General features: G+C 43.1%; 1 protein-coding gene across 2 annotated transcripts in view; it reads left to right on the top strand.

The window, feature by feature from the left end:
* ACVR2A (activin A receptor type 2A) overlaps nt 1-21,631 on the top strand; it is a 57,200-nt gene extending 35,569 nt beyond the window's left edge. The window contains exons 5-12 of one of the 2 annotated variants that reach the window (XM_021275966.4): nt 5,329-5,352; nt 10,142-10,285; nt 11,540-11,683; nt 12,897-13,042; nt 13,482-13,596; nt 15,047-15,185; nt 16,704-16,834; nt 17,804-21,631. In XM_021275966.4, the coding sequence (XP_021131641.1) occupies nt 5,329-5,352; nt 10,142-10,285; nt 11,540-11,683; nt 12,897-13,042; nt 13,482-13,596; nt 15,047-15,185; nt 16,704-16,834; nt 17,804-17,998 (1,038 nt within the window). In that variant the 3' untranslated portion in view covers nt 17,999-21,631. The remainder of the gene's footprint in view (nt 1-5,328; nt 5,353-10,141; nt 10,286-11,539; nt 11,684-12,896; nt 13,043-13,481; nt 13,597-15,046; nt 15,186-16,703; nt 16,835-17,803) is intronic. The other variant, XM_013104571.5, reaches the window with a different exon arrangement.
* Nucleotides 21,632-23,363: the final 1,732 nt, after the last annotated feature.

The following is a 23,363-nucleotide window of genomic DNA, read 5'->3' as shown; positions in this document are numbered from 1 at the left end:
ATTTCTGTCTGAGATACTGAATCGAGGGTTATGGCATTTTACTTACCTGGTTCCTGGAAGGTGATGGGAGTGCTGAGGTGCGCTGTCCTGGCAGTAATTTTTCTTTCAGCAGAAATTAAAACGTAGATGAGAAATGGACAAAAGATAAAAATGAGGAAACCCTGAAGAATAAGAAAGTTTGGAATAATTAGGAGAAGAAAGATGGAGTAAATACTAACTAAATCTTTTAAGTCACAATATAGGGAAAGAAATTGTTTGGAAGATACATTAAAAAAATGGTAGAAATGTTTGAAACGAAAGATAAAGGACAAACATCTGAGAAAATGCACACAACTTCATATTTTTTGAAAGCAATACTTGGACAGTACATCTATATATCAGGCAGCTCCTGCACGAGCTGAGCGCAGCTCACAGCTCTCTGGGTTCCCTTCCTTTTGTATCAAGGTGCAGATAATCAGTCCGATCTCACGCAGTAGAAGTTGCTGATGTATTTGGGTGAAGTTTGGAAAGCAGCAGCAATTCTTGCTTACTCTGTGCATGTTCCATCCCCGTTTTCTTTCAGAGCACCCCTCCAGCCCACAGCCCTGCCAGTAGCTTCTGCCTTCCTCCTGCTCCAGCCCAGTTAGAGCTGACTGTCAGCTTTTGTAAACAACCAGTGCTTCTCAGATTCTGCCGTGAGTGATTAGCAAGTGGAGGTTCGCTAAATATGTGCGTGTTTATGTGAAACAGTTTGACAGAACTATTTAATCCTCCTAGTTAGCTTTGATCGTATCACGCAGCAACCATATATTCCATATGTCTGGTCAAATCTACCAGAATAATGGCTCAGCATTTAAAATATCTGTGTGTATTTTTATTTAGAGTTACTCTTGCTCACTTAATTTTCACTTATGAGCACTGAGTACACGGAAAAGGAAACACCACAGTCCGTGTGGACAAAGGTTTCTCTCCAAATTAGGTGCACCGAGGTTCCCCCGCAGCACCCTACAAATATTCCTGGTAGAAGTGAGGCTGTGGATGGCAGGGAGCTGCTCTGCTCTGCTCATTTCTTTTTTACATCTCTTGAGCTTGGGCCAGGGTTGTCAGTCAATGCTAATTGCTCCTGTAGTGTTACCACTCTGTCATCTGATAGATAGGACCACAACCTATTTTGTAGCATAACTGACACAAGTAACACTTTGGGGTTTTTTTAATCAGTTCGCAGAGCTGCGGCTCCCAACACTTTGCAGCCAGAGTGTGCAAAGACAAATTAACCTCTTGTACTTTTTGTGAAGTGCCCGAGTTATGAATATCTTCCTGGATCGCAGAGCTGCTTTTTTTGTTTTGTGGTGGTTTTAAAAGAAGAGTCATCTGTTGAGAGGGTTGAGAAAAGCTTTGCAGATTCACATAATGTCATTTCTCTTAACCTATTTTTGTACTTTCTTCTGAAACGTTTGAAGCGACTTGGGTCAAAGATTGCTCATGTGTTTAATCACTGAGCACGAGAAAGCCCCGATCCAGGCCTGTGTGGGGTTACCAGGAATTCAGAGGCTCCTAATGGGCAGATCTATTCAAACAGCTCGTGAACCAGCAGCATGGGAGCTGCTTGCTTCCATATGCATCCATAAAAGCAAGCTTGCTTCCTAGGAATTACCATTTCTTCCTCTCCTTCTCTGAGAGGAGGATCACATAGGGCTACATCTCGTGCTTTCAGCCCGAATATCACCTCCTGTAGCTTTTCACCCAGTGCTCCCTATACCCAGCACTGTAACCCTGTATGGTTTTTTTTCCCTCCTTATGGGTGAACCTCATTGGTGCTGCAGATGGAGGGCATGCTGACCGTTCAGTCATGTGCTAGATAAACCAGGAGTTAGTCTTCATTGAGGCACATAAATCAAACACAGAGAGATCAGCCCTCCAGTCTCAAAACTTAAGTATCAAAGAGACGCTCTGTGCAGTTAGGGTTGCTGGGTGAAGGCTCCCATCACCACCAGACCACGATGCTCTTTCTTCAGCTCAACTCTTCCTGAGGACAGCTAAATACAAGCACCCCTTTGTAGCTACATCAGGACTTTGCTATTTCAGTTTCAGCTGTAAGAAGTCAGAGTTGAAAGCAGTTCCACGTAACATGGGATGGATAGCAACGAAGGAGAAAAATCTCTAGCAGTGGCAGAAGCAAGACACATTCTGAACTGCCTGTAGGGTGGCCGCACAGGTACCAGTGGGAAAACAAATTCTGTGCTGGAAACTAATAGGGAGGGAACATAAATACCAAAACGTGTTGCTCTTCCCACAGTTTTTGACTTCCTACATCTGGTGTAGGCCACTAAGCCTGTGTCGAGGCTTTTGGTAAGTGTGTGTGTAACGTGAATGATTTGTTTTCCAAAAAAATCATGGAAGAAGTAGTTACTAATGGATAATTTTGTGGCTAGAGATTGGAAGTAGGAAGAAATTTTTCTTGGAAGATAGGTGAAGACTGAGTTGGGGCTTGTGGCCAGCTCGGAAGGAGTTAGGGTTGGGTATGTACCAGTGGTTAATGAATCATTAGCATACAATGAGTGGCAAGGTTCGTGTTAAAAAGGAAAAACTGAATGAGCTCTAAATTTGGACCGCTGGAAGCGTGCATGACTTCACGTTCTGTAATGATGCATTTATATCCGCAGGGCTAATAAGAATTTCTCCTAGCATCGATTCCAGTCAGCAGCTGGAATGACGCAGGGGAAAAGCTGGTGCCATCCTTTGGTCCTTGTGCCGTGGTGCCCAGCTCTGGTATGGCTCCTCAGAGGCGATGCTCTTTGTGCTAGGAACAGGCACGGAGGGCTGGAGTGCTGATTTCTGTGGGTTTGTGGCCAAGTACTCAACCTTCAGGAGCTTTTTAACCATTTTCCCTAATAAAGTCCAGTTTGCGTAACCTCAGATACGCTCTCCTGAATGTGTGAGGCTGACATCTTCCAGGTAATTTTTACATCACTAGTAGGAGATTCGCACCCTTCACAAGGTGTGCAAAAATAATGCATTTTACTTCACATTCTCTGAAGAAATCAAGGGACTGTGAACGAACATGAAGGTATCATGTTTTAGGCACTGGTTAGGAACAAGCAAATGAATCGATGCAATACCTTTGAAATACAATAATTTTGAGCACCATCTTTATGAAGATCTGTGACACATTTAAAGTTCAGAATGGGTTTTCTGGATAGCCCAGATTTAGGAAGGGGTCACACTGACAGTATTTTTTTGTCCTAGGCGGTTACAAATTCCGCGGCAATTTCCCTAACCCCAGATAAAACCTTTAGAAGTAGTTTTCAGGCAGCATAAACAGTAAGTTAGTGTGTTTACATCTGTTTGCGTTAGGTGATGGCTATGTTGTGGGGTTTTGAATTACTCCCAACTTTTATAAAAGAGTTGTGTTGATCCCTGAAGTAAATATATTTGCTTTCCTTAATAGGCAGACACTGCTTAAACTGTTGATCCTTGCATTTCTAATGAAAGGCCTGGGATGGCGGTTTGTAGGGCTGAAAGGAGAGGCAGTGACCTTAAAATCAAAGGTCTATGATGTGCATACATCTCTTTTTGGAAAATATTATGTGTGCCTGGTGTATTAGAGCTGGGGGGGAGCTGATCCCATTAAGAGTGGTGAGCAGGACCCCAACTCCTCAGAGTTTCCCATTATCCCACCAGGAACAAGAAGTCTGTATTTATTTTTTACTTATTTTTAATGAATTTACTGAATTCTTAGTAAACAGAGAATATTAATAGCAAACAGACCTGCAAAATCATTCTCTCTAACACATTTTCTTTTACAGCCCTAGGAACAAAGTTTGCTGAACAACTGTTTCAGTGGTTTTAAGTTCCTTTAACAGTTCCTGTTTGTTCTGCTGCTGCCCCAGTAGCTGTGGGCAGGCAGGGATGTACCGATCGCTCTGCTCAGCAGCCATTCCCTGCCAGGCTCCCGGGTTGAGCAGCGTTTCTGTTTTGCTTGGCTGCTCTTCCAGGCGAAGGAACACGGGAGGCTTTGCAGGAGGAACTTCTGTGCTCGTGGGCTGTGGGGTTTGTGCTGCTGCCTTACTTGTAGGGGTTTTAAAGTACTCACAGGATGGCTGTTATTGTCCTGGAACCACCAAGAATGGAAATTAGTTCAAGGTTTAGGGTTTTCTATGATTTGTTTCCCCTTCCAAAGGTGCTTGCAGGCCGTACGAGCGCTGCCACTCTGCCCCAGAGCCTTGGGCTGGGTGCTGACCCCATCCCAGTGGCCCTGGCCGCCAGGGAGTCTGCTCAGCGCTCAGACAGCAAGCTGTAAATCCGACTGCAACCAGCCTAGCCTTCAAGAACTACTTCAGCCTTTCTATTATTAATTATTCAGATAATGCTAAGTGTGTGCTAGACGGTTCTCAAGCGCAGAGAGAAGGCTGCTGGCTCTGCGCTGGCGAATCCTAAGGATGTAAAGACAAAGGGTGAGGAAAGGGATGATTGCTCTGTTACGTGGCAGCTGAATGCTTCAACCGCCTGCATTTCCTGCTGCTGCACCAACTACCTGATGGAATTAGAGAAGACAAGGCTGAGGCACAGGTACAGGAGAAGCAGTGCAGGTGCCTGAGCTGCTCCACTTTGAAGCAGCACGGACAGGCTCGTCTCACTGAAATGTGTGCTAAGTTTCAGTAGCTGTGATCTGGGACGTAGATTTGGGTAACATTTTATCCGACAGTCTGTAAACTCATGATTTGGGTGCAATAGTCCTAAATACTGTAATCTATACATGCTGGGTAGTGTTCACTTGTTCTAGTTACAGCTCAAGCCTGCCAGATTTATTGATGAAATTGGGCACTGAAGATCCGGTATATGAAGACCTATTCGTTTGTGATGTTTAGTTGCAACTCAGACGCTTAAAAGTTTTCATTTTCCACAGCTAGTTACTAAATCCAGCACAGTCTTAACTTAAAAAATGCAACGCTGCCCTCTGCTGTACAGCGGTGAGCACATCGAGATGCCTCTGCATAGCTTGTGTCCGTGTAACACCCTGCATGCGTTCATGTACTGCTCTGTACTGATGGGACTGTTCAGGCACCTGTAATGGATGAGTCAATTTTTAATTATCAATGATCGATTCAGCTAATGGTCTGTATTGAAATCTTTATTTTCGCCCATTTTTCTTTGCTAACATATCAATGATTTTTTATTCATTTTAAATGATCTGTTATTAGCACGGAAGGTATTGCTATCCCCATGACTATTTTGGTTGTTGATCCGCAAGCAATTTATTTGGTCTCTTTTCTTATAAGCTGTTTTTTCATCCCATTCTTGATCTAAATAGTAATTTCTTTTGCCTGTGTTTTTTCCCCTCTCTACAAGCACGCCTTTCATATAATGATTGAGGTAAGATGCATTGATGTTTGTTCATGGTTATGGAACTTTCTGTGGACTTGTAAGAAGTTGTTTTGGTATCAATTCCGTTCTTCCAGTAATGTGGACCAGAAATTCGTGAGCATGCGGGGTTTAAAAACGCAGCTTTAGCCTTTTCTTAAAGTTGCCTACAATTTCTCAGGCTGTGGAGTTGTGTCTGCAGGGTTTGATGAAGAAATCCTCCGGGCATCGCTGGTTTGTGGCTCTTCAGCTACAGACGAGCTCAGAGCAGCCTGTGTCACTCCCACCCGTGTGCTGCATCGCAGGGGCAGGGGCAGGGCCCTGCTGGCACAGCACTTGCTGGGGTCTCAGTTTGGGGCCATGGGAGCAGCACAGAGAGCAGGGGCTGGGGCTGACGTTCCCATGTAGGCGATGGCCCCGAAGGCAGCAGCATGTCCTGCTCGGGTCCCTCCAGTCTGAGAAACACTCCCTGGAGAGAAAAGCTCTTCTACATCTTAAGACTACTGTGATCTTCGTACTGGCCAGGAGTGGTTTTTACATGTATTAGATCACTGATTCTTCACGTGAAACTACAAGTAACTGAACTGTTTATTCAGGAACTGTGGTCGTTACCGGTAGACTTTTTACATAAATATTGAAGAAGTTGAGATTTGAGTTGCGGTATGAATGTACAGTTTTTGTTGTCTCTCTGTCAGTCTCATGTTGTTCTCTGATAGCCAGGATGCTTTGTAACTGTAATTTAGAAGAAAACAGAATGCTGCTATGGCAATATTCTGAGCATCTTGCACCTGGAAAGAGTTGTCAGAGGCCCTTCTATTCCCACTGCTGTCTTGCTTCAAGTGACTTGATTTCTGTTAGGGAAGGAGTATTCTGGCTACAAGCAATTACCTTGTTTCATATTAATTAGGGGAGTATGTCATATATGCACTGCAAAATACAGGGGAATTCGTGGGGCAAACAAGAGAAGAATTGTCACTATTAAGAGAAAACAAAACGATGCTGGGGAATTAAAGGTTGAAATTTGGATACGTGTTATAGTCAATTTTAGACTAAATTACAGAATTTACAAAGTCTGACTCCTTTTATTCTTGTCCCGACTTCACCCATCATCTGATTGAAAATAAACCAAGCCCAAGCTTGAAAGGGAGGAGAATGATCTTTAAAGGGGAACCTGTTGACCATATTAACAAAAAAATAGCTGTAGTATAAATGTAACCAAGGGGAAACAAAGCAAAATTTAAGAAAGAGAATTGCATGGGCTCTGGAAGCTTTATTTTGGAGTCAGGAAAGAGAAACGTGATTATATATGACCCCATTTGGATAATCGGTCCCTTTATAGAGGATAAATCATCTGATTCAACTGCCGTGTGAGAGAAATGGCTGGGGAAGAACTCAAGCACTGATGGCCTGTGGTGGGGCAGTCTTCAGACAACCTGTCCCGTTTGGCACATCCTTAAGGGAAGTGTGGCTTCACAGTGAAGCTCCACAACCATTCTTGAGTCATGGAGGGAAGATACCATTCTTAAGATACCATTCTTAAACTTTAAGCGTTATTTTTTTCCTTTTTATAAATAAATTGGCATGTGATCTACAGCTGCCTGCAACTCCCAGCTCTAAAAATGGGAACCAAAAAGTAGTTTAACCTTTGAAAACTACAGCGTGGCACAGCACAGCGAGGTGTGCATGGTTCCGAGATCACCTTCCAACCTGAACTGATGGTTTTAATGGCCAGAGGCTTTGAGCTACGGGAAGAAGAAAGCGTAGTGACCTGTTCTGCATCCTGAGGCCATCGGTTCAGGTGCTGTTGGCTGTTTTTATCTGGCAGAGGATCTGTGCAGCGGTGCTCACCATGCCACCTGCCCAGGGTGAGGAGAGAGTCCTGCTTCCCTCCGCCTTCCAGAGCTTTTTCTGTTAACGCGGACCTTGCTGCAAGCAGATGCAATTTGCTAAACTATTAGAAAAATAATGTGATTAGAAGGGGGGTGAAAAAGCTTTCTGACAACGTAGCATCGTACCTTGATTCACCGTGCAGCAAGCAGAGTCAGTCCGAGGGAGAAAGGGCCGGGGAAGGCTGGGCAGCAGGAGAGGGGCTGCATTTGGACAGCTGAGGCAGGCTGATACACCCCATAATACCTTAGCTCACATTATATCATCCGCCTTGGCGCCGCAGAGATGGTTTTCAAAAGCCACGCACAAGTAATGATGCCTGTGGCACAGTAAATATTTCTGCTCAGCAGCAGAGCAGGTTGCAAATACCGTCAGGGAATGGCTCTGCATAAATCAGGATCGGTAATTTTAGAGCAAATGGCTGTTGGGTTTAGTGAAATCGTTTAGGAAAAAAATAGAAAAAAGTGTAGAACTTTATTTACATTAACAGAAGACAATTACACTTTCCATTTTAAATCAGGATTTGTTTTGATCTCTGTGTGTGGGTGTGTTAACTTCTTCATTGCAAGCAGGAAGTTCTGACTTCACAGAAATGTTTCAACACCCAGAGAAACACGCGGGGAACCGCAGGAGGCTGCTGTGTAATGCAGCGGGGAAAGATTTTGAAATGCCAGGATTTTCTAGGAAAAGCAAAATCCAGGTGTATGAGAAGTATCCCATTGGTCTAGGGTGAGAGTTAGCCGCCCTGTTTTCTTTTTTATCTGGTTTTTACTCAGGAGTGATGCAGGTGCTGTAATCCAGCTGTTTTCATCAGATCTCTGAGAAGTGTCAGTGGTCTTCTGCTTGATGGTCAAGAACAAAAAAATGACCTAGTATGCTTCAAAACACTGGTAGGCTTTTTGGACAGAGGGTAGAGAAAGGACAGGGTTGTTCAGCCACTAGAGCAAGGTGAGGTTTGGGTTTCCTTCCCACAGGCAGATTGCTGGGTTCAGAACTCCAACAAGTCGTCTTGCTGCCTGATTTCGAATCCCCTGCTACACAGTGCTCAGGGTTCTTAAAAATACCAGGCTTTTACTACTAAAGATGGTCTTGTGAGTAAATTCGGGCATTGTGTTTCTAGTTTTGCATGTCTTTTTTTGCCATTTCCATAAGTAACCATGGCAATTTGAGGGCAGCGATCACCCTGCTGCCTGAAATACTCACAGAGGGCTCGGGCAGGGAATGGCAGGCGGCACGGGAGCGAGAAGCATCGGCAGTGCTGAGAGCAAGAACCTGATCCTGTGTTAGAAGCAACTTTCAGTTCTGAAACTTCACTTTCTCTTTGTTTATCCACTTTGAACCCAGCATTTTTGCTGTAACAGCTTTATTGAAGCATCTCACATCTATTCACAGAAGAATCTCATTTTTTTGAGGATAGTGTTGCAATCCTCTAATTAAAATTGTATTTCTACAGGTATTAATTTCTGTGGAGTTAGATCACAATTTCTTTGAATCGATACAAATCTCTTTATCTATAAAGCTGGTTCTTCTTGAAGCACAGATATATTTTTGCTAAGAAGCAGAGGATGGATATTTGGTCCTGTGCTTTAAGTTCTCCGAGCCTGTAGCGGCTGCAGCAGCACTTGTCTCCATTCTCCCAGCAGCAAGGTGTGCTTACAGCCACGGCTGTTCAGCAAACGTCTGTAACATGCACAAAATCTTTATGGCACCAGCTGCAGTGCTTGGACACCTCGCTATTGAGTGCTCACTGGTTGTGTTCAAGCAACTACTCCAGGGTTTTCCATTCTCTCTCTTTACAACAGCATTACAGCTGTGACTGGCGGGGGGGACAAAACAAAGCAGAAAAGGCAGGCATACGTTTTGGAGGGTTTGAGCAGCATGCTTTGGGTTTTTTCAGTGTGTTCTGCAGTGTGGGTATCACTTAAAAGCAATACCAGTCTCTCAGCTGTAGGTTCTTGCCTTCACGTGTAAGATAAGGCCCGCGGCCCAACTTCGCCATCCCCACAGTTGAAAATCTCCTTGTTACATTCAGCTGACGTGTGCTACACAGAATGTGTAAGCGACATAAAATGTAAAACACCAGATAGCCCGTGGTGTCACTTCTTTTTTTTTCTGCCAGAAAGGGAAGTTGTTCAAAACCACGTTAACATCTGTGGTCACGGGGATAACTGTGTGGGAGCCCCGTCTTGTGCCGTGGGGCTTCCCAGCTGGTCGGCTTGTACTTGCAAAGCCAGTGCTGGACTTTTTATTTTCCTAGCTGACCAGTGAAGTGCAAACACTGGGAGATAATGAAGAAGAGCAGGACATCCTCCGAAGCTCCAGTGCAGCCCAGTGGCCATACCGTTGGCCCTGAGGGGCCTTCTGCTGTGGTGCAGCTCCTGGCCCAGCTCACGAGTGTGCAAGGGCGCTTGGTGCAGCTCTCTGCGGCTCCCTGAGCCACCCAGCTCGACCTGGGGTCTTCTGTGTCCCACTGGGACACCAATAAGTGCGGGTGGGAGCGTGCTTCGTGGCTGGGCTGTTTGCTCGTGGCACATCGTGTGTGAGAAACAAACAAAAACCCACTCGGTACCGAAGTGCTCGGTTTAATTCTGTCATTTTGAAAAGCCACAAGTAGTGCTTGATCATCTCTCTCTCTTACTTTGTGCTGTGCTTTTATACCCGGTTAGATTTTTACTGTAACTGTTGTCATGCTGTCGCTTGCACATAATTCTGAGCATGTTTCACAATCTTTTTTTTTTTTTCCTTCCTGTGGACGAGGGTTGCCGTTTTGTTTCTGGTTTGTTTGGGGGAATTGGTTGTGAGGGGGTGGGTACACGATGCCAAGTCTCGGTTTACGAGCCTTTATTTCTAGTGCTGTCACCACAGATCCCAGGTATGATGGCTGAGGTAACTAACGGTGTTTACCTGCTTTCAGGATCCCGGCCCACCACCGCCGTCGCCCCTGATGGGTTTGAAGCCGTTGCAGTTGCTCGAGATCAAAGCTAGGGGAAGGTTTGGCTGCGTGTGGAAAGCTCAACTCCTGAACGAGTATGTTGCAGTCAAAATATTCCCCATTCAGGTAGGCAATAGTTCTGGTGTCCTGTGTTTATTAAAATATTGTATTGTAAACCATGTTTTCCAGTCACTGTAAGAGGCTTTATGTTAGAGAATTTTTACTGTGTATACTACAAACCTCAATATTCCACACAAATTCTCAAATACAGGAAGTATCTTCAGCCAGAGAATGTGCAGGTAGGGTTTTTATCTTAATGAAGATAAAATTTGCTAAGATTTCCTAATCATAAAAATACTTATTTGACACAAATAGTCTGAAGCACGTAAATACTGTTTGCAGCTCTCACACGTCTCCATTTGAGAAGAATCTGTTGATGTTTTTCAACTTAAAATGTACTTGGACTGAATGTAAGCTGATAAATTGGTGCCCTGAAATGCAAACCTGATGTAAGGTGCTAGTTCCAGTTAAACATGCCTCAATTGAAGGTAACAATGCTGACTTCCCAGCATACGGCTCTGAAAGCCATATTTCAGAATAGATTGTGCTCTTAATTTTAGAATCCAGAATGATGAATACAGTGATACTAGGATAGATCTGACATTAATTAAAAGCAGCCAATGCTAGTTGAGGTGGAGAAATGTACTTTTGCTTTCCAGTGGTTAACGAAGTGTTAAATTGTTGAAGAAACACATCTGTGGGTTCCTTGCCTTCTAGGAGAAATGGCACATATATATATGATGGTTTAAGTCATCAATACAGCATACATTAAAACTGAGACTTTTATCTTGCTGTTTTTAAGAAAGGAAGACGTGTTTCTAATTCTTAGCGGGTCTGTTTTGTTTTCTTAAGGTAGAACCAGTCTCAAAACAAAAGCATTGCAATGATTTCCAGTATATAGACTCTATTCCTGGCTACAGCTTTCTGTGTTTCCGTGGTTCATACCTCTGATAGTTGGTGGTGTTTTCAGATAATGCAACATATTTAATTTTTCAGACACTTTTCCAGGAAGTGTGAATGTGTAATATATTTATTTTAGGTCAGTATTTTGTAGCACAAATACTGCTACTAATCTAAACATTCATATTTTTATAATAATCAGTCTCATAACGTTAATGGCATATACCATGCTTTCTTTATTTTTGGTAATAAATCCTGATTTGCCGATTTGACCAAAAATTAAGTTTTAATCGTATTGACAGATCATTTAGCAATACACAATGAATTACAGGAGGAAATGTCTGACAGGGAAAGTACCTCTTATGCTTATCATCATGGTATTAACTTGTCGTGTTGTGTTTTTGTTGTTTTTCTTTAAAGGACAAACAGTCCTGGCAGAATGAATATGAAATTTACAGTTTACCAGGAATGAAGCATGACAATATTCTACAGTTCATCGGTGCAGAGAAACGAGGCACTAGCATTGATGTCGACCTCTGGTTAATTACAGCATTTCACGAAAAGGTATGGGTAACTCCCAAAGTAGCATCTTTTTTTTTTTTTTAATCATCATTATGATGGAAGAAGAGTAGCCTTAGAAATTTGTTGCCAATGTGAATTTTAGACAGTTAAGAAATAAATCTTAATAGAGAAGTTATACAAAACAAATGAAGAGATTTTTTTCTACCTGTTGCTTCTTAGAATACGTATATTTTGGCATGTCCCCATTCTAAATCTGCCTGGATTAAACAATCTCCATTTCACAAAGGTTGTGGTGCTATGTTTCAATTCTGGCATTTTTGTCCCATTTATACCTATTCTTTAATCACTTAGATTAAAACAATCCAAATATTTACATTTTTGACAGATCTTCACAGTCAAGTAGATAATAGCAAACAAATTTGCCTTTCTGAAAAGATAGTGCCAATTTTTGAGGGCTTTAAGCTTGTTAGAAAGATAGTATCTGAGATGGCTCTGGAAAGTAAGAATTTTTAAAATGTAGTCACTATGTTTTAACAGCACTGTGTTCATTATTCCCTTTTCTCTTGGCTTAAGTAACATGACATGGTGACATGTCGAACTGGAGCATCTCTAAATCCATGAGAACGTATCCACAGAGTGGGGTATAGAAGGGAGTTTGAGACAAGTGCTTCATGTTGGCTAGGTTTTGCTTCTCGTTGTCTCTTTATTCAAAGCATTTCACTCTGAAACTGCTGCAGAGCTGGGACTTACTGTCATTAGTCCGGAAGGGAATAAAGCCTGTCAGTTAAAGGTCTCAGAACGAGCATCCCAATTTAGCAGGATTCTTGCAGGTGAATCTAACCTGCAGTTTCCTGTGCCTGGAAGGTTACAAATCACCCTGGTTAAAGCAGGGTTGTCTTTATAAAGAACTTAAACATCTGTAAGCCCAGCTCCTCTTTCTGACATCACCAGTTAATGCAGTTCATTGGCATGTGTGCTGCTGGCCTTGAGTTAATTATGCTGCTGGGTTATCGAGGTGACATTAGGCGCATCTTGATTCTGCTCATGGGCAGAGGTGAAGCAAAGGTTAATTTTTTGTTGTTTAAGCCAGCAGTAGATTGTTTATGCAGTTGTATAATTACAGAGTCTATCAGAAAGCAGAGAAAGGCAGAAGAGCATATCGTGTTCTTTTAGGATGGAGGCTATCTAAAGTTTTCTTAATGGTTAGATGAAAGAGAAATCTATCTTACAATTGTTTTTCTTTTTTGCTGCACAGGGTTCGTTAACCGACTTTCTCAAGGCTAATGTGGTTTCCTGGAATGAGCTGTGTCACATTGCTCAGACCATGGCTAGGGGCTTGGCTTATCTTCACGAGGATATACCAGGGCTGAAAGATGGACACAAGCCTGCCATCTCACACAGGTACAGTATGTGGGCGATACTTCCAGACCATCATTAATATTTAACTATGAATGAAATATTGATAGATACAAAGTGGTCAAAAAACTACTCTGTGGTATCTTCTTTCTATAGTTATCAAGAGCCTAATAAGAAAAATCTGCTCAGCCTAAGCAAAAAGCTAGCTGCTGTTCTATAGAATGCAGTTTGGTTGGTGACTGTGGTTAATGAAACCTTTTTACCCAGTTAATTATATAAGTACCCTATGAGGTATATAAGATGATTGATATTATAGCTATTGGAAACATCTCCAACACTTATTTATATAACTTTAAGTAATACTGAATGCCTTCACACAGAAACTTACTGGAAGTGATGTCTTTGTATGATATCTCTCTTTGTTGTCAAACTTTACGTGGTATTTCACCTTTTACATTTACAATTCTTTTCTTTAACTTGAAAGGGACATCAAAAGCAAGAATGTGCTGCTGAAAAATAACCTTACAGCTTGTATCGCTGATTTCGGTCTAGCTTTAAAGTTTGAGGCTGGAAAGTCTGCAGGGGATACACATGGACAGGTAAAGACCAGCTTACTTGTGTACAGGGTGAAATATTAACTGCGTGTGAATGGGAATTGGTACTCTGTGTGTTCTTCATCCAAAGGATACTGTATCATCAACCCTAGCTTTTGACCTTTAAGAAAGATGGAAATTCTAGCTTTCTTCTCACAGAGTCAATTAATACTAATCAATTTGTTTAATAATTACAGGTAAGTCTTTCCTCTGCTGGCCACCTATCTCACTACGTGGCCCCTTGTAGTGGTTTCACACCCAAGAGCTGCAGCACACCACACTCATTCCCCCACTGAGGTGGCAAATGGGGAGAAATGGGCAGTGGGGGCTGTGGTCAGTCCTTGATGCTTTATCTCTGCCGTTCCTCTCTCTACGGGCTGCAGTGTGGAGATCTGCCACAGACCCCTGCCACCAGTCCCTGCCCCCTGAGCCCAGTACAGCCCCATCCCCCTTCATTTCATTCCTTACTGGAGAACTCAGACAACACAGAGCTCTTGCTGCTTTTTATTCCTTGTTCTGAGCTGCTCCTCAGAAGTTGAGTGCTGATGCTGGCAGCCGGTTTGTAACTTTCTGACCTAGCAGTGCAACATTCATTTTCCTGAAAGGAAAACAATACTAATTCAGTACTTGCCATGGAACAGGGAACTGTTTTAGTATCATGTACTTTTTAAATAACAAGCTTGAGCCTAGAGCATTATGGTTCCTGGAAAACTAAGTATATTTAGTTTTAGGCAGAATTTCAGCTTCTGGTTGAAGGACAAAAATAAAATCCGTATGTTAGGATTATAAAACCTCAATTACACTGTTTAAGAGAAACATAGCTATTACTGTGAAGGTTTGAATAGTGGAGTAGAGTTTGTTCAGACATCGTGTAGGCTCTGATCTCTTCAGATTACATAATGCATCGTTAATTGTGGTCAGGACGATTGGGCAGCCCCGAAGTCTTCATTTGATGTCTAGTTTTGTGCAAGTGATTTCAGATAACTTTCGAAGTATAAATTGCACTTCAGTAACTGGCTTTCCTTTGGTATTCTGTTACTTCTGTCATGGGGAGAAACAGAAGCAGGTTCCATGTCTTTATGTGAAACTGTAATAATTCTTTTGACATGAAAAAATAAGAACAATGGCCTTCTTGTAATGTGGAAGAATATAAGGAACAGTGGTGATGAATACATCAAATTGCTCACAGAAATATCTTATTTTAAAATAATACAGATCTTCCTCTTTCATAAGTATCCTTTCTAGGACCTAGTCCAAAAATTCTGTTTCTAATTCTATTATACAGCAGTACAAGACGCTTCCAAGATGTAGTCCCAAGCAAAGATAACAAAGCTGGGTTTTAATCTTTGTCAAAAACCAGCGCTGCCCTACAGTACGGGTACAGTCAGCTAGGTAGAATGGTAATTGTAGTCGTGTTGATTCTTAGCATACAATTTTTTTGTTTGCATCTTTCCAGGTTGGCACACGAAGGTATATGGCTCCCGAGGTACTAGAAGGTGCTATCAACTTCCAAAGGGATGCATTTCTGAGGATAGATATGTACGCCATGGGACTGGTCCTCTGGGAGCTGGCGTCACGCTGTACTGCCTCAGATGGTGAGCAAAATACCCAATCTATGCTTGATTAAATTTGTGAGAGTGTATTTAAAACAAGGAATTGTAAAGTGGATTATGTGTATGTAATAAGACTCACAAGGGTGGTAGTCTTGTGAGCAAATGAACAAGCCACCAGCACCACGTAGTCACATCGTAATTGAATCTCTGGAGTGTTTGACACCCCAGGTAAGCATTTTCTGATACACGACTCTGCTGCATATTTTGTCCTGGTCATGGTAAGGAAGAGAGGATTCCTGTGGAACTCCTAACTCAGTGTGTTTGATTGCTTCTGAGTTCAGCGCCACCCAATTTATGGTTTCTTTTCATAAACAGAAGTCAGGATTAGATCAGCCTTCCTAACAAAATGGCTCTGCCAGCACCTGTGTGCTGTTCAAGTGTGAATAGCATTCCTGAATTTTGTAAATAGAGAAATTGTAGATTGTCCAGAATAAGTCGTCCTTAATCAAGGACAAGACAAGTGACCAGTTTCAAATGTTTGGGAGAAAGCTTTTGGTACAGTCTTTAATTCAGCTAAGTAAATGTGGAGGTTTTGGGGCTGATGATACCACTTGCCACAAAGCTTTCCTAGACCAGTGCAGCTGAAAGATGTTGATTTAAGAAGCCGAAATGTATTGGAGATGAGCACATTGCCACGCACTGCTCTCCTGCTCCAAACATTCCTCATGGAGCAGAAGCCACCAGGGAGGCTTTACCCTTTGAAAAATGTTAAGCTGTTTACTAACAGGATCAGCGCGCTCTTGCACAAATTTCTGAGGCAGACTCGCGTTCCCTATTGATTTTTCGTGCCTTGCTGTACTGTAAAATATATTTACCTAAATCGTACCAGAAGTATGTTGTAGGTCTCGTTGGCAAGCGTGGTTATTCCAGAAGTAAGGGGGACAGCAAAAGGGGCAGCAGCTCTCCTGAATCGCAGCTCTGTGCAGCTCTCCAGTCACAGCTGCCTGTTTTGTCTCTGCAAACAGAGTTTTTCAGCAGGTACCTCGTGTCTCACTGAGCCTCAGCAGGCCTGTGTGTACCCTACTGCACAGTTCTCCTGTATTCTTCCTTTTTCCCATGTACACACCTGTCTTCAGGCTTCTATCTGGGAGTACAACCTACACACTACAGCAGCACCTTACCTGTAGCTGCCTGATCTGGTGTTCAGCTCTGAGCTTGCCCCTCTGATTTTGTGACAGGCAGTACCTGCTGCTTGGCCTTCAGCACGGGTACTTCTGTTCCAGGCTGTCTGGGTTGGAGGAGGAAGGATATAACGCGGGCTGCAGGTTTCTGGCCTGTAGAAGGAAGGTTGCCACATTCAGCAGAGCAGAAGTTTGTAGCTGCTTAAGTAAAGTCTGAGTCACTGCGTGCTGCTAACCTGTCGCAGGATGAGCTTTTAATGGCAGCAGAAAGTAAACTACACTGTAAGCTTTTGATTATGGGCCACGATTCTAAGATCCCAGTCTTCTTTTCCTTTGAGCAGAACTTGTGCTTTAGCCTCTTTTTTTTTTTTCTCTGTAGGCCCAGTGGATGAGTACATGTTGCCATTTGAAGAAGAAATTGGCCAGCATCCCTCCCTTGAAGACATGCAGGAAGTTGTAGTTCATAAAAAGAAGAGACCTGTTTTAAGAGAGTGCTGGCAAAAACATTCTGTAAGTAGTTACGCAACCCAGTTCTTCAAAAGTTCTGTCATGATCTGAATTTCAAATTTTGTTAATCCTGTGTTGTGTTCATGTTGCTGCCTTTTAGGAAGAATTTAACTGTAGTAAGAATTAAATGGGCCATGAACTAGTGTTGTTCCATCATAAAATGTTCTGTCATCCTGAGTGATTTGAAAGTACGTTTTTGGTTAAAGAACTGATCCTTGAGCTTTATTTCTAAAACTAAAATGTGTATGTTACAAACATGCTTAAGAAATACTGGTCTGGATTTACTCAAGGAAAGCTATGAACTGAGTGTAGTAACATGGGGTAAGCAGTGGCATACAGGACACTTGGGGGATCTTTTAGGGAAGATCAGTTGCTTGTCTGATTGGCTTTATGGATGGAGACTTGCACTGAGAGCACTGCATGTTCTAGCACTGTTGGTTTTATTGGTTTGGTTTGTTTTCCAAAAAACGAGTTAGTGGAAACAATAGATGACACTCTGCAAGAAAAACGAGTGCCACCCTCTGCTCCTTGGGATGAGCAGATTGCTGTTAGCACAGTTACCTGGAGAGGAATTAGCTGCTGTCAGATAAAAATCCCCTTCTGTACTCCTTGATTTTCAGTGGGGTTCCATTTAGTCAGTGAAGAGCTCACCCTCTCAGAGTGAGATCTTTAAAATATCACTGACTTGACTAGCAGACTGCAGCATCATGTAGAGAAAAGCACCCGCTTGCTGTTGCATCCATTGCTGAAATGGTAAAAAATAAACAAGGCGTAAGGTCCCCTGGCTTGCCAGGTTCCAGAACAACCACGGCCTAACCTCCCTCCTAGCACAGGGGCTGCAATGGGGCAGCTACACCTCAAAACATGGCCTGCTAACGGGAATTGCTGGGCGCCCCCGCCTGCCTAAAACCTGCTGCTAACTCTGCACGCCGTGACTTCTCCTTCACCCTTGGGCTTGTGTGTTTGCTGCAGGGCATGGCGATGCTTTGTGAGACCATCGAGGAGTGCTGGGATCACGACGCAGAAGCCAGGCTGTCAGCGGGATGCGTAGAAGAACGGATTATCCAGATGCAAAAACTAACTAACATTATAACGACAGAGGACATTGTGACGGTGGTCACGATGGTGACAAATGTTGACTTTCCTCCCAAAGAATCCAGTCTATGATAGTTGCACTGGTCACGCCACTGACCAACAGGACTCTTCACTGGAGCTGCTAAAGCTGACGGGACTGCTCACGTCGTTACTGTTTTCTGTGTGAACCGACCGCTAAGTCTCTCTGGAACATCATCAAGAGGTGTTTTTCCTTTATTTTCCCCTTCCTCCTCCCAAACAGGAATCCGTGAGACTTTTTGCATTCCCTGCTTACACCTGAAGGACGCGGGACTGAGGAACGAGAACACGCTGTTAAGGAACTTAAATGAAGAATATGGACCTGTACTGGCTAATCACGTGTTTTAAAAACTGACATCAGATTTCTTAATACCTGTCGGAAGAGACTAATTCCTTAAATGAACTACTGTTATTTTTTTTAAATCAAACATTTCATTTCAGATTTAAAAAAGGGTAACTTGTTTTTATTGCATTTGCTGTTGTTTATAAAAATGACTATTGTAATGCCAATATGACACAGCTTGTGAATGTTTAGTGTGCTGCTGTTCAGTGTACATAAACAAAAGTAATCAAGTGGGATATAGCAAAGAGGCTTCCAAGTATTACTTAACCTCCCTCAACAAGGTATACCTCAGTTCCACCTCTGCTAAATTATGAGATTGACAACACTAACAAAATTTGAATAATAAATTGATCCATGTTTTGTAAATGATGTATTTCAAATTCACTGTGTTATTTAAAAAGGGTAAGCTATGCTTCATGCCAACAGTAAATGGCCATTCCTAAAGCAGTGTTTTTAGCCTTTTCTTGTACTAGCTTGTTGTGTATAAAAAAAAAAAGTGCTGTTTATTGAAACAAAATTTTCCTTCTTGTTTTAGTTTAAAGCTTTTCTCTTACCTCCATTTCCCAGAGTATCTCATACATTTATTTAATGGAATACTATTTAGGTTTGCTGTGTCTGAGGAATATTTGAAAACTTAAGCATGACTTTTTTAATTTTCTGTGAGCTAGGACACTGGAAAGCTCTGAATTCTTTCTTTTTTTTAAAAGTCTTTTTCCTATTTATGTTTGTGACGAGGTCTGCCTAGTGTGTTTTCTGTTTCACTAAACAGTATGCAGTGGGTTCTGTATCACTGTTTCAGGATCACCTCAGGAAGCTCAGTTACCCCAAATTCTTAACTCTCTGCAACTTCACTCTACTTAATGCTCAGTGCCATCTGATCTGACGTACTTCATGTCTGTGATATGCAGATTTATCCCAGAACCGTACTAAAAAATTGGAGCCAGAGTTGTCTGATTACAAACGCTTAAAAATTTCAGGGATAATTTAGTCACACGTAAAATATGCAATGACAAGTAAGAGGTAACGAATACTGATCTTCGTACCACAGACTCATAAAAAAAATAAGGAAAAACATTGAAATTGCTTTCACAATGTTATCTTTGAGTTTAGGAAGTCATGCCTTATATTTAAGTTCCAAATTGGTAGATAGGTGCCAAAGTGCTTCTCAGAAGTACTGTTTCACTACATTTATTTGATCTTTTTACACTAATTTCCAAGTAAAATAAATTTTAGAGACCTCTAGAGGACAGAACCACCACTGGTTAGTGTATGCTGCGTGCTTTTATCCTTGTGTTTTGTTTGGTTTTGCACCGTGCAGTCAGGGGCTTTTGAAGGAAGCTCTGGATGTTGTAAGAGCTTGCTGTGAAGGTTATCTTGAGAAGCTGCTCCTGCAGCCACAGGATGCTGTTTTACATGTGCATGAATTTAATCTCTGGGAACAATAAGAGATGTTACAGATAAAACAAGACCTAGGTCAGCATGCTCGTAGTAGGAAGGGAAGGAAAGGTGGTGCAGTGGTGCTCATGTAACATCCACCCCACGTCCCCATCTTGGTGTTTGTCATGTTCATGCCTAAGGCCTCACAGAGCCAGAGGAACCCTGCTCTGAAGGGTGACCGGCACTGTAGGTACAACTCAGTGTTGTTCTGCTTGGGTATAAAAAGGAAAAAAGTAGCTTGTGGCCACTTCTTTAACTGACATCTTCATTTTGCTTCCATTTTGAAGCCAGGGATGCTATTTTACGCATGCAGCAGGGCACAATCGTAGCTGCTGAGTTCTGAACAAAGCAGGCTCCAGTCCCACCCTACTGAAGGCCTCTGTGCTCCCATGGAGCTGTAACCCCAGTGCTGACAAAGGTGGAATAAATGCAGCTGATTTAATAACCGTTACTCAAGATCTGATACAAAAAGTGGTCCTGTGTAAAACTGGCAGCATCTCGCTCTGATCCTGTAAAGTTCAGCTACTGCAGGCTCTGGCAGCAAGGTGCTGGGGATCCTGCTGGTGGTGCCCAAAATCCATGGGGAATTTTGGGGTGCTGGAGGAGCCTGAGCTGGCTGAGGCAGCAAAAGTTCAAATCATGCAGGGATCATTGAGGGCTCAAGCACTGTATTACACGGAGTTACCTGATTTTTTTTCCAAGAGCATAATGTAGATACAAAAAGGATGTTCATAATATAATTAAGTGCTATTTAATTGGTTAAGAAACCCAACCACCACCCCCCTGTGCTGCTCTAGTACCGCTGCCCTCACAGGACATTGGGATTTGCTTCCAGAGCATCAGGCATGCAAGTTGATAAAGGGCCCGGTTTTACAAGTATAAACAAAAGCAGGATGGGTGAAGCTGCTGCTAGTGGAACTATTTGGCATTATTTACCAGCAGCCAGTGACCAGCATCCCTCACTGTCTCCAGCAGTACAGGGTGTGAGCTCCATGGGGACACCCTGTGCCCTGCCTCAGGAGGAGCACCCAGCCCCTGGGCCCCATTTTCAGCTGAGGGCTGCTGCAGTGCCTCTGCTGTGTGGGCCCCAGGGCTGACAACAGAGCCAGGGCTCAGCCTCCCCAGAAGTTGAAGCCCCCTGCCATGTTCCCTGTTGTGTTGTTGCTGGGCAAGGAGTTTTTCCATCACCCGCTGCATGGCTTTGTACTCACTGCTATGTGCCCACAGCATCTCAGAGCAGAGCCTGTGCCTCGTAGTTGGAGTTGTGGTGGGCTGAAACTACACCTTAGGATGGAAAGTCACCGCCTTGGACCTGCTCGTTGAGAGGGGTAAAAGTCAGCCTAGGTTCAAGTACCAACTTCTGGTGTGCTACCTAAGTTTAATCAGAGGGTAATAAGACATTTCCTGGTCATATTAGCATTTGACAGAATCCCTAGATTACCGGTTCGCTCTTTTTTCCAGCTTCTCTTTTAAACCTCTTTTAATGTTTACTTTTATTAGGAACACTTGGTACAAAAAGCAGAAAGCTGTAACATAGGCTCATGGGCAAAACAATTCAAGTAGCATCCTTGATGGAACATCATTTACCTCAGATACTCAACCAGCAGTACTTTTTTTTTTTTTTTTTAAAACTTTTAAATGCAGTTTCAGTCCATATACTATTCGTTACCTCTCAAGATTTTGGTAAGCAATTATTTTAACTTTACTCTTTGTATTTGTCAGTGTTTTGGGCACAGGTTGTTGTACTACTGTCAAAACATACTTGCTGTTTTCCTGCAAGTACTAAAAACAAACCAACCCCTCCCCCCCCCTCAATAAAGTGATTGTTAAATATTGTACAAATAAAAATGTATGCTCTTTCTCCCCCGACTTCCCCAAAAAGTTAAAATAAAAAAATGTGACTACTACGACTTGCATATGCCTTTCTTCAGGTTGTAACCCTTTGCGAGGAGAGACACCTACCTATTTCTACATACGCGGTAATGTTTAAGCAATGTGGCAAGTTTCCTGGCAAAAAAAAAAAAAAAAAAAAAAAGGAAAAATGGTGCAGTTGAAATGCAGGCAGTGAAACAGAGGTAGAATCCGCATCCTGGCTCAGGAAGGGGCCTTCCCCTCTCCTGGCTCTTTCCAGCAGTGCCGGGGCAGCTTCAGGGAGAGACTCAAGGCATGTTTCTTACCTGCAGCCTGGCCCCACGCAGCCCCAGCAGCGTTGGCTTCCCTGCTGAGCTGCCTGGGGCACGGCCAAGCTTCTGGCCTTTAGCTTGAGCTCAAAGTCAGTCACTGCTCTCCCTTTTAAAAACATTAAACTTCATCAGCCTGGCCTTTAGAAGAGCTGTGGAAATGCTGTGAATGCTGCTCTGCTGCAAGTGGGATTTTTTTCTAGCCTATACTATCGCTGTTGCAGTTTGTTTCTCCAGAAGTGACACTAAACCAAAGCTGGAATTGTTAGGTTCACAGAAAAGTAACAACCTGCCTCAGCCCCAGCATATATTAGATGTGAGGTTTCACAAACATCGCTTAAAGCAAGGAGTTCTGACCCTACAAGCGAGCCTCAAGACAGCCTGTGGATGTGGCACAGGTTTCATCAGTAGTGCTGCATCATTAACAACCTTACCCAGCTAGACAATATTTCAGGCTCCCAGGTCAGTATTTATGCTGGGCTAAGAGTCCTCCCTGCCCTGTACCAAGCTTCTCACATTAGGAACCAGAGCCCCAGGACCAAGAACCTGAGCAAAAGGAGCAGGGGAAGGGGAGCTGCTTCCTTCCACCCCTACCTTCCCCACGAGATCTGTGAGCACCACCATGCCCATCCCTGCATCCCCCGTCCTTCTTTACACCTCTGACCAGACTCTAGGACTGTTTAACAGAGAACGGAGGTTTCCAGGCACAGAAAATAACTCCTTCTTAAAAGGCAACCTGGATTACATGAAGTACACAGGGAATCTAACAGAGTTTGTGCTTGCTGAGTAAACGCTTTGCTTTCTGGATTCACGCTGTAGTTATGGTTTGCAAGTGTTCCATTCAAACAGCCTCAGGCATCTTGTCTAAGCTACCACCTAGAGGAACTGGATCGCTGTGACTCTCCTACTACTTATTTTGCTCCTTTTCAGAGTACTGCTGTGTTATTCAAGATGTGCAGATGACATCTTAAAAAACAATGAAGCAGTGAAGAGAGCAAAATTAAAATACTCCTGACTGACAAGAAGGGCTTCGGAGTGACACCAGAGAGAGGTCTCCCAGGCATGGAGAAGTCGCTGTTTCTTTGGCTTTTTGACAGACTGAAGCCAGGGCTGCTAAAAATGACATCACAGACTTTAAGGCAAGAATGAGCTAACTCGCTCTATATTCAGGAAAGAGAAAACCAGTCTTCCTGCATCACCCTTCCTGAAACCTAACAGCAGCATCATGAGGACATCATGAGCCAGCTGGGCAACCTGCAGAGCAGGTGGGCTGGTAGCTGAGGCTCCTTGCACAAACACAGCACTTGCCAGACGCAGGTAGCTGTGACTGGAGGTTGAACTAAGTCACATCAGAGCTGTATTAGAGACAGATCTGCACTTCAGAACATACAGCAGGAGTCCTGCAGCTGGTTAACACCTCAAGCAGCCTTCATCATCTAAAGCTGCCTCAATCTGCAAT

Source organism: Anas platyrhynchos, chromosome 7 (assembly GCF_047663525.1).
Source record: "Anas platyrhynchos isolate ZD024472 breed Pekin duck chromosome 7, IASCAAS_PekinDuck_T2T, whole genome shotgun sequence".
NCBI classification, from domain to species: domain Eukaryota; kingdom Metazoa; phylum Chordata; class Aves; order Anseriformes; family Anatidae; genus Anas; species Anas platyrhynchos.
Note: the sequence above shows the minus strand (reverse complement) of the source record. Positions and strands in the feature narration are given on the sequence as shown.